This window comes from Narcine bancroftii, chromosome 2, assembly GCF_036971445.1.
Source record: "Narcine bancroftii isolate sNarBan1 chromosome 2, sNarBan1.hap1, whole genome shotgun sequence".
NCBI lineage: Eukaryota > Metazoa > Chordata > Chondrichthyes > Torpediniformes > Narcinidae > Narcine > Narcine bancroftii.
In genome coordinates this window covers 330,507,401-330,526,867 of record NC_091470.1, presented here as the reverse complement: position 1 = coordinate 330,526,867, position 19,467 = coordinate 330,507,401, and the positions used below count along the sequence as shown (strand labels likewise).

Sequence of the window (19,467 nt, the reverse complement as noted above, 5' to 3'; positions counted from 1 at the left end):
TGTGAAACAAATCTGCCATCTACTAATAATAGTTTTCTGATATGGGACACGCTTAAAGCATATTTAAGGAGACAAATTATATCCTATTTGAAGATTGTTAAGAGAGAACGTATGGCAGAAGTAAACAGTTTGGAGGATATTAAAGAATTAGAAAAAAAAAATCAAAGAACAGGACTACAAGAAGAATACAGATTTCTGGAGAATAAAAAGCCAAGATATAATACAATACAAACATAAAGGGCAGAAAAAGCTATGTTAAAACTAAATGTTAAAACTGAGTTGGGTGAACAGATGTACAAAGTTTTAGCTTGACAGATGAAAACAGAGGTGTCATCAAGAATGATAAATGCTATAAAAACAGAAACAGACACTCTAGTACATAAGCAGAAAGAAATTAATGACACTATTAGATAATATTACACAAAACTATACAAATCACATGAGAACAAAATGGAACAATTTTTGCAGACTGTCAACTTCCAAAGCTGGAAGAGAAAGAAAGGATAAAATTAGATATTCCCTTCACAAGGGAAGAAATCGAAAAGGTCCTGGGCACCCTACAGGCTAAAAAATCATCTGGAGAGAATAGATTTTCAGCTGAGTTTTATAGACAATTCAAAGAATTATTAATGCCTCTTTTAATGGATGTCCTGGACCAAGCTTTGGAAACACAGGCCCTCCCGGAGTCATTCTCAACTGCGATTTTTACAGTGTTTAACTAAAAAAAACTTTATCATACAGACCAATATCCCTGTTAAATACTGATTATAAGGTATTAGCTAAAGCATTGACTAATAGGTTAGGACAATACTTCCGAAAAATGATACATATGGACCAAGCAGGATTTGTTAAAGGAAGGCAATCCTCAAATAGTCTAGAAAAAAATTGTTTAATACACATGGCTAAATATGAACGAAATCCAAGTATTACAGACTCCCTAGCCACAAAAAAAAAGCATTTGACTGTTTGGAATGGCCCTTTTTATTTAAAACACTGGAAAAATTTGGTATAGACAGAATATTTATAAATTGGATAAAAAAAACTTTATATCATAAACCACAAGCTAAAATAATAGCAAATAATCAGATGTCAGTGATCATGGGTCCATTAGCTTCTCCTTAAATATGGAAAGGGATAGGTCAGGTCCGAGGTTGAAGGTCTTCGAGTGGGGGAAGGCTAGATTTGAAGAAATGAGAAGGGATTTGCAGAAAATTCTGGAAAATAAGGAAGTTGGTTTGGGATAAGAGGGGGTCATTTACTAAATTTAAGAAGCAAAAAATGGATAAGATATATTACATAGATTGCAGGAAAAACCTGAAGAAGGAAATTAGAAGGGCAAAAAGAAGGTATGAGGTGTCAATAGCTGATAAGGTAAAAGTGAATCCTAAGGGTTTTTACAGATATGTGAATACTAAAAGGAGGGTTAAGGATAGAATAGGACCGCTGGAAAATGAGAGTGGTGAACTGTGCGAGGAACCATATCAGATGGGAGAGATATTAAATGATTTTTTTCTCATCTGTGTTCACGAAGGAAAAGGACATTGGACTATGTGAGATAAATGAGGCAAATGGTTTAGTTATGGAAAAGATAGGGATTAGTAAAGAGAGGGTTTTAGAGCTTTTAGGGTCAGTAAAAGTGGATAAGTCTCCTGGTCCTGATGGGATTCTCCCTAGGACGTTAAGGGAGGTCAGGGAGCAAATAGCGGAGGTACTGTCAGTGATTTTTCAACGATCACTGGAGGAGGATGTGGTGCCACGGGATTGGAGGGTTGCTAATGTAGTTCCATTGTTTAAAAAAGGCACGCGGTGTCGGCCAAGTAATTATAGGCCTGTAAGCTTGACTTCGGTGGTAGGGAAAGTCACGGAGGGTAGTTTTAGAGATAGTGTGTATCAATATCTAGATAAGCAGGGATTGATCAGGAGCACCCAGCATGGGTTTGTGAAGGGGAAGTCACATTTGATGAAACTTGTTGAGTTTTTCGAAGAAGTGACAAGAAAGGTGGATGAAGGTAGGGCAGTTGATGTAGTCTATCTGGATTTTAGCAAAGCTTTTGATAAGGTTCCACATGAAAGGTTAGTAAGAAAGGTTCAGTCACTAGGGATTAATAGAGAAATAGTAAGATGGGTTCAGAGGTGGCTGGAGGAGAGACAGCAGAGGGTCATGGTGGACAACTGTCTGTCAGGATGGAAGCATGTGATGAGTGGAGTTCCAAAAGGATCGGTGCTAGGTCCCCTGTTGTTCATAATTTATATTAATGATTTGGATGATGGGGTGGTTAACTGGGTAAGTAAATACAATATGAAAATAGGAGGAGTGGTGGATAGCGAGGAAGGTTTTCAGGGATTATAGAGGGATTTGGTTTGTCTGGAGAGTTGGGCTGAAAGATGGCAGATGGAATTTAATGTAGAGAAGTGTGAGGTGCTTCATTTTGGTAAAAATAATCAAAATAGGACATATGTAGTAAAGGGGAGGACATTGGGGAATGCACAAGAACAAAGAGATATTGGAGTTATGGTGCAGCATTCCTTGAAGGTGGATTCCCATGTTGACGGGGTGGTTAAGAGTATAGGAGCTGGGAAGTGATGATGCGACTGTTTAAGGTGTTGGTGAGGCCAGGTTTGGAGTATTGTGTTCAGTTCTGGTCTCCAAATTATAGGAAGGATATAGGTAAGTTGGAGAGGGTGCAGAGAAGATTTACAAGGATGTTTCTTGGCTTAAAATACCTAGAGTGCAGAGAAAGATTGAAGAGGTTAGGACTTTATTCATTGGAATGTAGATGGTTAAGAGGGGATTTGATAGAGGTGTTTAAAATTCTGAAGGGAATAGATAGATTAGATGCAAGTAGACTCTTCCCCCTGATAGCAGGGGAGGTTGAAATATGTTGAGGGTAAGGGGGCAAAATTTTAGGAGAAACATTAGAGGATGCTTCTTCACTCAGAGTGGTGGCTAAATGGAATAATCTTCTGGAGGAAACAGTTGAGGCAGAGTCAATTCTTTCATTTAAGAGGAGGCTGGATATATGGATACATGGATAAGAGGGGTTAGAGGGCTATGGGTGAAGAATAGGCAGGGGGAGTTAGCAGAGTTGTTTGAGTGAACCGGCGAGGACTTGTAGGGCCGAGATGGCCTGTTTCCATGCCATAAACTGTTATATGGTTATATGGGCAGCAGTGTTCCCATTAAGTAGATCGAGCAGACAGGGTTGCCCCCTGTCCCCAGCGCTTTTTATTTTAGCGATTGAATTGCTGGCAGAGATAATAAGAGGAGATCCTTATATAAAGGGCTTCAAAGTTGGGCAAGAAGAACATAAAAGTTAGTGTATTCGCTGATGAAGTGCTATTGTACCGATCAGGATCGGCTAAATCTTTGGATAAATTGCAAGGAACACTAAAAAAAAGGAAGAATATCAGGCTGCAAAATAAATATGGATAAAAGTGAGATAATGCCATTAACAAATTTTAAATATGAAAGATACCAAAAAGGAAGTCAATTTCAATGGAAGATGGATGGAATAAAATATCTTGGAATAGCAACTGACAATAACTTGCAAAATCTGTACAAACTAAATTATGTTCTTCTTCTTGGGAAGAGAGAAAGAGACCTACAGAAATGGAGAGACATTGATTACTTTGATGAGAAAGGTTAACTGCGCCAAAATGAAAGTGATGCCTAGACTGCAATACCTTTTAAAATCAGTGTCTATTCCATTACCTAAAACCTTTTAAGCTATTAAACAACCATATTAGACAGTTCCTATGGAATAATAAGGTATCAATAATTGCACTGGAAAGCTGTCATATGGGATATGGCCTGGAAGGACTTAGACCTCCAGATTTAAAAAAAAATTACCTAGCTGCACAGGGTAGATTTCTCACAGCCTTCTTCACTGATGACAACCCCCTGTCTTGGGTTCAAATGGGAATGTGCTCAGTGGAGGAGGGGAAGCAAAGGATTTTACCTATAAATGGGGTTTCAAATTACTAACAAAAAAGATGGATAACCCCATTTTAATACGTATGACTAGAAAGCGGCAAGAAATTAATGAATGTATAGGGAAAAAAAAGCACTATTGTGTAAAAATGTGTAATTGCCTATGAACATGGGCAATAGAATATTAAATTTGTGGTATGGGTATGATAAAAATCTAAAGACTGTTACGCCCAAGGAACTCATGTCCTTTGAACAATTAAAACACAAATACCAAGTGGCCAATGGGTTCTTCTTCTGTTTTTTCCAACTTAGATTGTTCTTAAGAGAAAGATGGGGACCAACTTTGACCCCACTGATAATTTGTGAAACTGAAAGAACGATCTGGATGGGGAATATAAGCAAATTTATGACAAAAATATACTATACATTCCAGAGCCAAAGTTCAAAACCAGGGTTGCAGAAGTCAAGTGAAAGATGGGAGTCGGACTTGGGTGTGGTGATTTTAAAAAGAAGCTGGTCAGATTGGTGTAGAGACAGCATAACATCAATTATAAATGCAAGATATGGACTGATTCAGTATAATTATTTACACCAATTATATCTTACCCCGCAAAAGTTACACAGATCAAATGCCAAAATTTCAGAGATGTGTTTCAGATGTGGGACTGAGACAGGAACATTTCTACATGCCGCATGGTTGTGCATGAAAGTGAGGCCATTTTGGCAAGACATCACAGAAACATTAACCAGGATAACAGGAGTGGCCTTCATGTGCAGTTTGAAAACAAGTGACAAATTTACTGCATATCAAATCTCATTTATAAAAATAGATCTGGCAGTAGCAAAAAAATGTGTTGTGATCATCTTGGAAGTCCGATTCCCCTCTACTCTTATGACGACGGACTGTGGAAATGAACAGCTGTATACCTATAGAGAAAACAAAAAGTCACATACAACTTAAAGAATAAATATGACACTTTTGTAATGGTCTTGCAGCCATACCTGGACAACATAGGGCCCTGATACAGGAATAAAAAGGAAAAAAAAGTATAAAAGCAACTATTACATATACAAAAACATAGTTTCCCCAACTCTACTCTTTATACTTAAAATATATACAAGATGGTGAACAGGGGAGGAGGGAGGAACTGTTTTGTTTTTGTATTTGTTTGTGTTTGTGAGAAAAAAAAATATACTCTTCTAGTACCTCATTTGCTCCTTGTTGCCTTTACTTGCTATACACCTCTCTCTTCCTTGTTACCAGATTGCTAATATCCCTTGAAAAACAAGGTTCCTTATGCCTGTTAACTTTGCTTTTAATTCTGACAGGAACATGAGTAGTGGGGTCACTACGGTTATAGCTTGGGTTATAGCTCGAGGTAGAAAGAAGACTTGAACACCCAAAGGAGTGCAATCGACACTGACTTTATTGGGCTGCAGCTTTGCCTTTTATAGGCAGCCGGCCATGTCACCACTGGGGCGAGGCTTGAGCAAGGCCAGCTGATGATTGGTTGTCCTGAATTGGACCCCCTGCAATCCACTGACTGTGATTGGCCAATTTGACTGCTATTCCTACGGCCTATGGGAGTGAGCGTCTCATCTCGTGTGCTGTCTGCCCAATTGTGTTTGATGACTGTTTGCCTGTGGAGTGGGCCACGAGCCGCTACATGACGCACTCCCCCTCCTCCCCCTCCCCCTCCCCCCCCCCCCCCCCAGAACTGGCAATTGGGACACTGCCTTTTGGTAGTCGACTCCTGTGCCGTACGGTTGGGTGAGTAATGAGCTGGTTAATGCTCAAATGGGCAGTTTTATGGAAAATAAACCACATGAACTACCATCCATTACCATGCAACAATTTACACACACTATGTTACAAAAGTTATAATCCATTATGTATTTACTACACAAGGCTACAGTAAAGAATAGAAGGCAGCAGGTGGCTGGATATGAGGTTCTAAACATGATTAGATTAAGGGGTGGAAAATAATGAAAATAATTGTGGCGAGCCAAGGGATGATGTCCTGTTAAGATATGAGATTATGAATGATTGGGTGCAGAAATGTGATTAAGTCAAGACTATAATATAATAAAAAAAAGGACAGTGTCTCATAGCAACAGGTATTTCAGAGTCCATGCTTTGCTTTGTTTCAGCCTTTGTTTGCAAATAAAGGCTTAAACTTTTCTGAAGAATTCTCCGCGTTGCATGACTCATTTTTGGACATCAAAAAACCACAACAGTTTCAGCCGGTCAAGCGTGAAGGTCTCCTCCTCCCTGCCACCATTATCCAACGTGCAGGTGGAGCTGTTGTGTCTGACAATGTGATATGGCCCTTCATAAGGCCATTGAAGGGGTGGCCAGTGGGCCCCGTGTCAGACGAAAACGTAGTGACAATCTCCAATGTTTTTTTTTTGGGACAAAGGTGCTGGCTTGCTTGTGAGCTCTTGACTTAACTGGGGCTAGTGAGCCCAGGCACTCGCACAGTCGAGACAATGTAGCTGCTGGAAGCTCCCCCAAGTCCTCGGAAGCTGCCACAAATTCGCTTGGGATGACTAGGGGAGCGCCATAAATCAACTCGGCAGAAGATGCTTCAAGATTCTCTTTTGGGGTGCTGTGGATGCCTAGCAGGACCCAAGGGATTCATCTACCCAGTTCGGTCCAGTGAGTTGGGCCATCAGAGCCTGTGGAACCTTTCCGCTAGCCCATTGGCCTGCAGGTGGTATGCTGTGGTGTGGTGCAGTTGAGTCCCCAGGGCATTTGCTAAGTGGTCCACAGGCTGGAAGTGAATTGGGCCCCTTATTAGATGTTAAGTGTTCAGGGACCCCAAAATGTGCCACCCAGGTGTTCAGTAATGCATATGCACATGTCTCTGTAGAGATTTCAGGTAGTGGCACCACCTACGGCCATCCAGTCATCCGGTCGACTGTGGTCAATAGATAACATGTATCTCTGGACACAGGTATAGAGGTCCCACAATGTCTATGTGCATGTGGCTGAAACGGTGGCGTGCTGGTTTGAAAGGCTGCGGAGGGGCTTTAATGTAGGTCTGAATCTTGGGTGCCTGGCACTGAGTTCATGTTTTGGCCCACTGAGTGACCTCTTTACGGAGGCTGGGCCAGACATATCTGTTGGCCACCGTTCTAACTGTAGTCTTGATAGTGGGGTGAGCCAAATTGTGAACCGAATAGAAAACTCGCCTCTTCCATGCGACTGGAATGACAGGGCGTGGTTTACCACTCAAGGTGTTGCAGAGCAGCATGTTGTTACCTGGGGCAATCTGGATGTCCTCCAGTTGCAGGCTGGTTAGTGCTGTTCGGTACACTGGTATGTCAGGGTCTGCTTGCTGCACATCTGCCAGGGCTGCATAGTCGATACCTGGGGTGGGGTCGTGCACTGCTAGGATAGCTGGATGGGATAGGGCATTGGTTACCACATTGGAGTTGCCAGCGATATTCTCAATGTCCGTCAAAAATTCAGATATGTGGGACAGGTGCTGCTATTGCCTGGCTGACCATGGATCTGACACCTTGCTGAAAGCAAAGGTAAGGGGTTTGTAGTCTGTGTAAATTTTGAACTTCCTGTCCTCCAGGAAGTAATGGAAATGCCGAATTGCCAAGTATAACGTTAACAGCTCACTATCAAAGGCACTGTACTTGAGCTCTGGTGGCCTGAGGTGTTTAATGAAAAAGGCCAGCGGTCGCCATTGTTCATTCACCAATTGCTCAAATTATCCCTGACCGCTGTGCTGGAGGCATCTACCGTGAGGGTGGTCGGAGCATCTGTCCTGGGATACACAAGGAGGGTGGCTTTGGCTAGGGCATCTTTGGTTGCTTGGAAATCCTCGGTTGCCTTCTGTGTCCATTGAATATCTTTACTGGGCCCTGCCATGAGGGGAAATAGCGGACTCATGATGTGGGCCGCTGCAGGTATGAAGTGAAAATAAAAATTGACTATACCTGCAAACTCTTGCAGTCCCTTCATGGTCATTGGTCTGGGGAAGGAACGAATAGCATCCACTTAGGTGGGTAATGGCCTGGCCCCATGTTGGTCAATACGATGGCCCAAGAAATCAATCGTCTCTCGGCCAAACTGGCACTTTGCCAGATGGATGATTAAACTGAACTCATTTAGCCTGGAGAACAATAGTCTTAAGTGAGCAGTGTGGCTGGCTATTAAAATGTCATCGAGGTAGACAAAGGAAAAGTGCAGATCCATCAACCTTTCGAAAGTCTGAGCCATATTTTTTAGCATGAATGGCATGCGGAGGAATTTGAAAAATTCAAAGGGGGGTTATGTTGCCAGTTTTGGGAATGTCATCAGGGTGGATTGGGATCTGATGATAACCCCAATGAGGACCACCTTAGAGAATATCCGTGCCCCTTGCAGATTAGTGGTTAAGTCCTGGATATGGGGCACAGAATATCTGTTGGATGTGGTGGCCTCATTAAGGCAGCAGTAGACTCCACACAGCCTCCAACATCCAGCTGCCTTCAGTACCATATGGAGGGGGGAGGCCATGGGCTATCGGAACACTGCACAATGTCGAGTTCTTCCGTCTTTCAAAATTCTTCTCTAGCCAGGTTGAGTTTTTTGGGGCAAAGACACTGCATCCTGGCAAGGAGGGGAGGGCTCTCCATAATAATTTGATGTCTCACCCAGTGTTTGGGTTCCACTGAGTTGAAATGGGGTGTAGTGATGGAAGGGAATTCCGCTAAGACTTGAGTGAATTTGTTGTTGGCAGTACTCACCAAGTGTAGATGGGGGTTAGAAAATTCGATGCCATTAAGCGAGAGTGTCTGAAATGTCCGGCGTGTACCAGCTGACGTCCCTTAATGTCCACCAGTAGCGAGTTGGCTCTCAGGAAATCGGCACCCAGTAATGGCTGAGAGCCTGAAAGTGCAGGTTAATAACTCCTTGATAGCCACATACTTCCCGTGCTCCTGGGGCTGCTGGAGGAAGTCGATGACACGGGCTGCGGTTTCCTGATTGAGGCTGCTGACCACGTGATAATAGCACATGTCATCTGTGGAGATCTGGAGAATGGCGAACTGTGCCTCGGCCTGTTGGAACCACACCCTTGGTTGCGACGTCCAGAAGCTCGGCAGCTTCAACACTATAGCGTTGATTTTAGGCTGTCCCTCCATCATTGGGTCCAAAGCGCCATTTGGACCAGTTGGGGTCACCACTGCAGTGGGGTTGCTATGGTTAAAGCTCGGGTTATAGCTCAAGGTAGAAAGAAGACTTGCACACCAAGGGAGTGCCTTTTATAGCCAGCCAGCCGTGTCACCACTGCGGCATGGCTTGTGTGAGGCCGGCTGCTGATTGGTTGTCCTGGATGTGCAGGCCCGGAGTGGACCCCATATGATCCATTGGCTATGATTGGCTGATTCCACCACTATTCCTGCAGCCTGTGGGACCGGGCGTCTCATCCCACGTACTGTCTGCCTGATTGTCGTGTTCAATGACTGTTTGTTGTGCCAGCCTGTGGAGTGGGCCGCGGGCCACTACACATGCAAATGCTGCACTCTCAAAATGTCATCTTTGAAGTCTTTCCACTTACTGAACACATGCTCTTCAGAAAACAACTTATCCCAAATCACTCTTCCTAGATCCTTTCTCATTTCCACAAAATTAGCCTTTCTACAATTTAAAATCTCAATTCAAGGACTAGACCTATCCTTATCCATAATTTACTTGAAACTAATGACATTATGGTCACTGGATCCAAAATATTCACTTCTGTCATCTGACCTGTCTGGTTCCCTAATAGAAGATCAAGTATTGTACTCTCTCTTGTTGATACTGTTACGAGCCCAGAGAACCCCAAAACCCAGGAGCAATAGATATTCACCAAGGCAAATGGTTACTAAAACAAAAGTTGCTTTTAATTATCTTTGAATATGAAAACAGAATCACATTTTAATTTATCACTATAGATTTAACTAACCTAACTTAATCCACTTCTATGTATGTAAGTTCAGATAAGTTCTTTGGTTCACAGTCCAATCTCACTTCTCCTTCCTCCAAGTTCACTGGTTGCAGGCAATTCTTATACTCTGCACAGAATTTAACATTTATAAAGCTCACCGAGCTTTGGTGCTTGAAAGATACATGGTTACCACTCAGTAAGGTTCTTGTCCGTTTTCAGAGAGAGATTTGTTGTATGCTGGACACCCACAATGGATTCCTTTTTAATCAGCCACTTCAGTGTCTTGTCGAAGAAACTTGCCCCCTCAGGGTTCTCCAGATAATAACCTCTTTCTTTCAGGTCACCACAGAGTTCCTTTTTGTTTCTCTTATTTCAAGTGAAACATTAGACAGCCAGTCCTCTCCTCTTGCATGAACCACAAGGGCTTTGACCAGGCTGAACTAAGATGTCACAACCCATCTTCCAAATGGGGTTTTCCACAAGCTTGCCAGCTTGTCCTGTTTCAGTGCCAGCTGCTGCTGCTGACTGTAAAACTGAATTCTCTCTCTCTCTGAGAGAAAACCTGTTTTACTCTCTCTGCTTGCAAAACCACATGACCCTCCTAGAACAGAAAGTTCCACTCTAGAGAGTCTGGAGCTCCAACAAGTTCTTTCATCTGTTGCCTTTTTGTAAACAACAATCCAGTAGTGAAGTCTCTTGGGGACTCTCCAAAGCTTTTGCAAAGGCTCTGGGGCTGACATGTCTAGCATGAGCAGAGCTCCAGTATTTTAAATAAGATCTGTTTTAAAGTGTTTGTATGTGACCTACACTAAAAAACCTTCCCCAATTTATCTCCCAAAGACATCTATATACAATCAAGCACAACATAATCTGTCGCAATACCTCTATATAAAGATTTAGAAAACATTCCTGAATACATTTTACAAAGTCTAAGCCATCCAGCCCTTTTACAGTATGGGAGTCCCAGTCAATATGTGGAAAATTAATATCTCCTACTATCACAACTTTCTGTTTCCTACATCAGTCTATCTCTCTATATATTTGCACCTCCAATTCTTTCTGACTATTGGGTGATCTACAGTACAACCTAAGGAAACAGACCCTTCGGCCCAACACTTACACTAACCAAGTTGTCTACCCAATAAGCTCATCCAATTTGTCTAAGTTTGGTCCATATCCCTCTAAGGCTTAAGCCTTTCCTATCCAGTCCTATAGGTGTCAATAGGTCTTCCAGTAGACCATTTATTTAATTATTCCTGTAAAAGTGATGGACAACTCTATCCTGGGAAAAAATTATTTGAATATTTACCTCATCTTTGCAATTCAAGATATTATATACCTTTATAAAGTCACTCGTCAGCCTCCTGCATTATCACTCCAGGTCTGGCAATATCCTTGTGAATCTTTTTTTGCATCCTTTCCAGCTTAATGACATCCTTCCTCCAATTGGGCAATCAAAACTGCATACAAATAGCCTTCCGATGAATGCCTTTAACACCATGTTGTCTTGCTCTGTCACCAGTTTCATCCCACATCTCCCTGTTCAACAACAGAGATGAGGTAAATCAAACCAGGGCTCTACCATTTACTGTACAAGTCCTACCCTGGTTTGATTTACCTGATCTCTGAAATTCTGCTCTTTGGTCTACGCTTGGACCAGGGGTGTGTTGAGGAAAGAGGTTGGTAATTCATCAGGTAATACGATACACAATATTTTCAATTATCAATGAAACTCTACAAAGAAATTACTTTAAAAGTTTGTATAACAAGTATAATATTGAGAAAACAAGAATGTCGGTGATGTGTGCATTGCAGAATTGACGAAAAGGCATGTGTGCTACTGGGAGGCAGGTAACTATCCACCAGGAAATCAATCATATTGAAAGAAAATGAATTAAAAGAGCCAAACACTAAGAGAACAATAGAGGAGTTGGGGAAGGTATGAAACTATAAAATCACAAAAACATTTTCTGGAAAGGAAAAGAAAACCATATCTTCCTACAGCAAGCATATAGCTTTTGCTGTACTTATCATCATTGATTTTGGTTTTAAAAATAATCTATTTTTTTCCAAAAGCAATGGACTTTTAGCATTGTATTTGCTAAGGATGAATTATATATATTCTGAGCTAGGATAATGAAATAAGCCAAAAGTAAGAGTCCAAAATTAATTTTCCATATGAAATTATCTTAGGCTGGATAATTAATGATTATACTTTAAAATGCAAAAAAAAACTTAATAGGCAAGGTCTCAAGAATATGAATGGATATAAAAATTAATAACATTAAAATTCCATTCTTTACTCACTGCGCCAGCTTTCTGGGCAACATCAATTGCAACTTCCAAACACTCTTTCCATGGATCAGAAGGTCCACATTTATTTGCCATCTTTAAAGAGTAAATCCCTATGTAAAAAAAAAATCATGGAAATTTTGAACAATTGTTTTGATTTGACATTCCTTTAGCTCCAGAAAAGAAGATCCTCACTAAATGGTGTCAACTATTGAAAAGGAAATACTTCTGGCCTTGAACATTGAAGGTTAGTTCAGACTTGGTAAAATATGACTTATAAATGTTTAGTTCAGTAAAAGCTCTGATTTTGTATTAATGATCATCACATTTTACAAATGCCGCCAATTAGCTCAATACCCAATCTTTTAACAATTTTTAAGCTCACATAGCATATTATTAAACTTCCTACGGAATGCTCATGTAAATGTTCCAAGAAAGATGTTTGTGCTTAGTAAGTATTTCCTTATTTAGCCTCGAGGAACAAATCTGCAGAACAAATATATAATCATATAACCATTTACAGCACAGAAACAGGCCAGTTCGGCCCTACTAATCTGTGCCGAACATCTTCTCCCACCTAAATCCCACTGACCCACATTTGGCCCATAACCCTCTACATCTCTCCCATTCATATACCTATCGAAGTTCTTCTGTATTCTGAGGTTAAGCAATATTTTTGGGCTCTGTGAGTCAAATCATTGACTTCTATCATATCTGCATTACTTAATCTTGTAATCAAATGTCCAATAATTATTTGAATTCACAAGAATGAGAGGTGATGTCAATATCACAATGAAGTTTATTTTCATCTGATTGTATACATACAACCCAATGAAACAGTATCTTTTTGGACCATGGTGCACACACAAAAACACACAATGCACAGTGCATAATGATCACATAACTATTAAAATAAATATGTATAAATATTTGGGATGATTTACTCTGTTCCCACAGCCTGTGGGAAGAAAATATTCCCCTGCCTGGCAGTCCTGATTTTGATGGTCCTCTACCTCCTTGTTAAAGATGGAAAAGGTCTTCTATAATTCCCTGAGCCCTATTTAGACAACATTCCCAGTAAATGTCATCTATAGAGGAAGGGGAGATTCCAGTGTTCCTCTAGGCTATTTTAATGATCCTCTGCAAAGACTTCTGTTTTGATGCTTTGCAACTACCAAACCACACAATGATTCAGCCAGACAGGAGACTCAACTCTGCTCCTGTAAAAGGTTATTAATATGGGGGGCTGGTAGCCTTGCCCTGCTCATCTTCCTTGGGAAGTGTAAGTGCTGCTGCACCTTCCTGATTAACATGGAGGTGTGGTGAGTCCAGGACAGGTTGACCTACATGCCAAGGAACTTTGTGCTCTCCACTCTCTGCATGGCAGAACCACTGACGTAAAAAAACACAGAAATGCTAGAGCAACTCAACCAGTCCTGCAGCGTCCATAGGAGATGAAGATATATTGCCGACATTTCAGGCTTGAGGCCTTCTTCAAGGAATAAGCAAAGAAAACATACCGGGGATGTAGGTTAATGGGTGTAAATTGCACAGCAAGTAATCATGAGCTGAAATGGCGTTACCATGCTGCATGGCTAAATGTAACATTTAAAAAATTTAACAGGAATGTTCAAAGACAGTGCTGGCTGGGGGAGGTGTCCAGACCAACAAAAGATGTTAATTGGCCCTTTGGTACCTATCCCTGTGACCGCAGGAGATACATCACATGCACCCACACCTAATCCTATTCGGAGCCACAGTCATTCCAAGTGAAGAAACAATTCACTTGTGAATCTGCAGGAGTCATCTACTACATCCAGTGTGTCCATTTGGTCTCCTCTACATCAGAGAGACTGGACGCAGATTCAGAGATTGAGTGCCTTGGTTCTGTCCACTGAATAGCATGGATCTCCCAGTTGCCATCCATTTCAATTCCTCATCCCATTCCCTTGCTGACATGTCAAGACAAGCCAAATTTATTGTCACCTGAATGTACAACCTGATGAAACAGTGTTCTCCGAACCTTGGACCAAAACACGCAGACCTACCACCAGAAAAAACACTCATACAGACAAACTGTACTTATGCAGGACAAGATTAATCAATATAAATAAATATTGTTTCATGAATATGAGAGTCTCAGATGGTTAGTGTGAGCAGTTCTTTTGGTCCTTCAGCATTTTCACTGCTCATAGGAAGAAGCTGATCCTCAGCCTGGTGGTGCTGGGTCTGATATTCCTGCATCTCTCCCCCGATGGGAGCAGTTGAAAGACAACAACCCCATCATTGGGATGAGGGGGGGGGGGATTGGAGAGGGAACTCCATTCATCCTCTCTGCCACTCTTATGGTCCTGAGGATTGACCTCTGCTCCATTTCTCTACCGCAACCATATCATGGTGTGATGCAGCCAGCCAGGATACTCCAACAGAAGGTTGACTTAATGGTGGTTGGTAATCTTGCCTGCTTCAGTCTTCTCAGGAAATATAGTTATTGTTGTGTCTTCCTCACAAACTAGGAGATGCGAGTGTCTATGATAGGTCACTAGTTAAGTGAACTCCAAAAAACTTGGTGCTCTCCACTGTCTCTACTAGAATTGTTGATGTTTAGTGGAGGGTGGTCATTCCAAGTCCTCCTGAAGTCCAAGATCATCTCCTTAATCGTTTCAAAGATGAGACTCATGTTGCTACTCTCACGCCATTTCACAAGATTTTCCACTTCTTTGGAGTGCGAACGATGTTGCTGATGAAGCCAACTACTGCTGTGTCATCTGCATACTGGGGATGCAGTCGGGGGTCAGTAACGTGAACAGAAGCAGGCTGAGCACACAGATCTGAAGTGCGTTAGTATTCAGCATGACTGTGCTTGATATTCCAACACTGACATGGACAGACTGTGGTACTTCCGTTAGGAAATCCAGAATCCAGTTACAGAGAGGGATGTTGAGTTCCAGAGAGGCAGCTTCTCCACCAGCCTCTGGGGACTGATTGTATTAAACACCAAACTGAAGTCAATGAATAGCAGCCTGACATATGATGCATCATTTTCCAGGTGGGTCAGGACGGAGTGAAGAGACAAGGCTATAGCATCGTCTGTGGAATGGTTTCTTCTTTAGGCAAATTGAAATGGATCCAATATCTCTGGGAGATGTGCTCTGATGTGTTCTATTACCAGAAGGTCATCATTTCATAATGATGGAGGTCAGTGTCACAGATCAGTAGTCATTGAGGCCTGTTATTGTCGCTCTCTTAGGTGGCTGTCTTGAAACTTGCGGCAATAATGGACTCTTGTAATGAGGTGCTGAAGATTTCCGTGAAAACCTCCATCAATTGATCTGCACAGGCATGTTGTCTGGTTCCGCCACCTGGTGTGGGTTCACCTTGGATAGGGTTCTCCATATCTTGGCTGTGGCTATGCAGGGGGCCCATTCATCATGGCGTCATCCTGTTATCCTCATCAAACCATGCATAGAAGGTGATCAATCTGTCCGGAAGGGAAGTGTTATTGTCCTTAATTCGCAAGGTTGATTTCTGATAACTTGCCACATGCGCCTTGTGTCGCTACTGTCACACAGCAGATGGTAAATCTGTGTGTACCCCAGCTTTGCTTTCCAAATTGCATGGGAGAGTTCAGCCTAGACCATGTCTGTCCGTCTCATGAACTGCCAGTCTGAGACCTTCCGCAAATTGGAAGAACAGCTTCCATCTGAGTACCTCCAACTGGATGGCATTAACATCAACTCTTCTAGCTTTAGTTAAAACCAACTCCAGCCCCCCTTTTCCCATCCTTTCCCCAGCTCTGTCTTTCTCCCTTTTCCCTCTGTCACCTTTCACAGAGCCAAAAATAAATTCTCTCCAATCAACACCTTTTGTTGGTCTGGACTCCTCTCCCAAGCAGCCCTGTCTTTATTCTGAGCATTCCTGTTCTTTGCTTATTCCTTGAAGGAGGACTCAGGCTTGAAACATCAGCAATATATCTTTATCTCCTATGGACCACGCAAAACTGGCTGAGTTCCTTCAGCATTTCTGTGTTTTTACCACAATCACATCATTTGCAGCCTTTTGCATTTCACTTGGAACTGTGAATGTGGGTGGAGTATGGTCGCCCTTCCACCTCCTGAACTTCACAATCATCTCCTTTGCCTTGCCTACATTGAGACTCAGGTTGCTGTTCTCGTACCATTTTATGAGTATTTCAATCTCTTCTTGGTAATGTGACTCAATATTGTTGCTGATGAGGACAACTACAGTTCTATCACCTGCAAATTTGATGATTCTGTTGGAAATGAATCTGGCAGTGGAATTGTGAGACAGCATAAACTGTAGCAGGGTTGAGCACACAGGCCTAAGTGCGCCCGTGCTCAGCACGATGGGACTTGAGGGTTTGCTACCAGTTTGTGGTTCAGAGATCTGTCAGGGTAAAATGTTAATGGAATCAGAGATTTCAGTTAAAAAAAAATCTGGAAACAAAATGAATGCATCTCAGGATCAGTCATGATTTTACTGAATATTTATCATGCCTCCAAGTTGTGTGTCATGTATACACAGACAAGTTTTAAAGGTGACTTAAGTACTAAATTAAAACACAAAAACTGGAGGACCAATCTCACATTTGTTTATTGTTCTTGTGTTCCAGTGAATTTGCCTCACCCACTTTGATGTTATGCAGAATTAACATTGCAATGCAACACATAGTTTATTGAAATACTTGTTAACTTCTGCAAAGATGTGGCGGAAACAAGAACTACTGTACTTCATGCTACATGTACAAAACAGACATGCCTCCCTATGGTCAAAATTCAGTTTATTGGCAGTTTGCAAAAACGGTGAAAAATCTTTGGTCTTGAGCAGTAGCAAATGTATTTAACCCCAAATCAACAAATATAGGAGCAATGAAAACAACATTTGTTGGTTCTCGCTTCATTAATAACAGGTCAGATTTTGCAATAATTCCTTTGCAAGATCTGCATAAACTACAGACAGTTCAGCAGCAAACTTTTCACTGAAACCCCAAGCAGTACAAAAGTAGTTTCCATTAATTATGTTAAACTGCAGCTTCATTTTCAGGTTTCTGATTAAATACAATGTTATGGAATTTAACTGAGTTCAATCATGCACCTTTTCTTTTCATTTGTACTTAAAGAATAACCACACTAAAGGATAACTCTTTCATATGATGTTAATAATTCATTAGTGTGGGATTTAATCAATTTCCAGCATTTTGTTGCATTTTTTTTGCAGCATTCTAGTGAAAAGTACAAGCAAACTAGAATGGAAAATAAGGAAGATTTGTGGAATAGTGATGACTGGGAATAAAGCAGCAAGGGAATTTAAAGGTTTTTGCATTTAATATATAAAATCTATCACTCAAGTGCCACTTTGAGTTAATGCAAGTCAATGTACTTTGGTTGTTGGGTTTATTTAAGGCAGAGATTGATAGCTATCTGAATAGTCGAGGAATCAAAGATTATGGGGAGAAGGTAGGGGAGTGGGGCTGAGTGGAAGAATGGATCAGCTCAAGAAAGAATGGCAGAATGGACTTGATGGGCTGAACAGTCCATTTCTATGTCTACATCTTATGGTCTTATAATATAGTGCTAGGTTTTACAGTTCATTCAAGAGACTTGCACATATAAGCTAGGCTGCTCTTTGAGGTCATAGTGAGAGAGAATGACACCATGAGAATGTAATGTTTTGAATGAAATCTAGTATATATTTGTGCATGCATGTCTGTTCTCCATTCAAATCAATGTGGAACACTCTAGAAATGTCGAAGTTCAGTAGGGATAACATTTGATGCTGAATGTCATGACTACATTGAACTTCACATGATCTTAAAGATTAAATTCTAAGTGCCTTTTGACCAGCTTGCACTGACTTGTTTTACTGTTTGTTATACAAATATTTACTAGCACTGACTTTCATTACTGTTTACCATAATTATGGTGCTGAATGTCATGACCATATTGAATTTAACCTTTAAGATCATATAAAGTTCAAAGAAAATTGAACTTGCACCTGGACACCTCAATTAATTACAGGGCTGTGCATCAATTCAGAATAAAAATAAGTGGCCAAACCCAGTTCAATATGGGCCCCAAAAAAGCAAAGCAACATTGGCAGAAGCTCTTCACAAGCCAGGCAACAGCAAACAGAACAGCAACACCAGGCCTGCCTCAGCTCTCAGGCCTCCAGACAAAGGGACAGGCAGCAGGAAACTGAGGAACAACAACAACAGGGCCAAGCTTGCCAGGCCCATTAGGCATTCTATGAGCAGACAGCAAGAATCTGCTGAGAATTACCATGAAGTTTTTGGGGTATTTTGTTTCAACCATGTAGTTAACAACTGAATGTTTTATTTCCAAGGCAGCGCCAGGTATCCTGCTAGTGTTAAATAAAAGTACAGCACATTTTTCTGGCAGATGTAGATCCTAAGCCTTTTCGCTAGTACAAGCTTGATGGGTCAAATTCTCTACCATGACGAAATATTTAAAATAAAAAGTTTTCCTGATGTCCCAACATTTCTGAAGCATTATCTGAAAGAAAAAAAAAGTTTTCTCCAAGAAAACCATTTCTATCCGTGTACAAAATATTTTTGCTGGATTCTCCAAAAGGCATTTCATTGAGTTGGATGGTTTTACAGGACATTCCCGCCTCGTCCATATTATTTGGTTAACTTCATCAAATACACCAACTGACTGCAGTGTCCCCTACACAGTAACATTCTCGTGGTATGGAAGTTAGGGGCAAACGATCCATCACTGAAACACCATCTAATTAACTAACCCCCACACTCGGCGCTTTTAGACCACACTGCCTTTCATGGTCTCAAGGTCCAGGAGGTGGTCAAGGTCACCCTCCTCTCTGAGATGAAAGGGCCAGCAACAATCGAGGTCCTTTGCTCTTGTCACTGAACGAGTAAAGACCGTTCGAGTTGGACGGAAGCCACAGACTGAAGGAAGGGAGGCATCCGTCCATAATAACGCCACTGTTAGGACCAGGTCGGGCCTGTCCTGGCCTCGCTCCAGCCCGCTGTAAGCTTACCTGCAACACCAACCCTCTGCCTGTCCTCTCGAAGTGGTCCTGCCACACCAGCCCCTTCCGGCAACACCCACTGCCCATGCGCGCATTCAGGGAGCGTCTCCAAATCGGCAGCGAGAGCGAAATGAAAACGGAACCTCCTCTCCACGGCGAGCCGGATACGAGACTTGCCCTTCGTGCTGTCAGACTGCACTGCGCTCAGACGCCTGAAAGGAGCCTTAAATCCTGAACTCCATCAGTGGAATACAGTTCAAGAATGGAGAAAACTTTTAAGGATTT

At 41.8% G+C, this 19,467-nt stretch overlaps 1 protein-coding gene across 1 annotated transcript in view; it reads right to left on the bottom strand.

Moving 5' to 3' along the window:
• Positions 1–19,467, bottom strand: part of impa1 (inositol monophosphatase 1) — a 47,297-nt gene extending 27,830 nt beyond the window's left edge. The window contains exons 1-2 of the mRNA XM_069922051.1: positions 19,192–19,467; positions 12,166–12,263 (exon numbers count right to left, since the gene is read on the bottom strand). Coding sequence (XP_069778152.1) covers positions 12,166–12,246 — 81 coding nt within the window. The 5' untranslated portion in view covers positions 12,247–12,263; positions 19,192–19,467. The remainder of the gene's footprint in view (positions 1–12,165; positions 12,264–19,191) is intronic.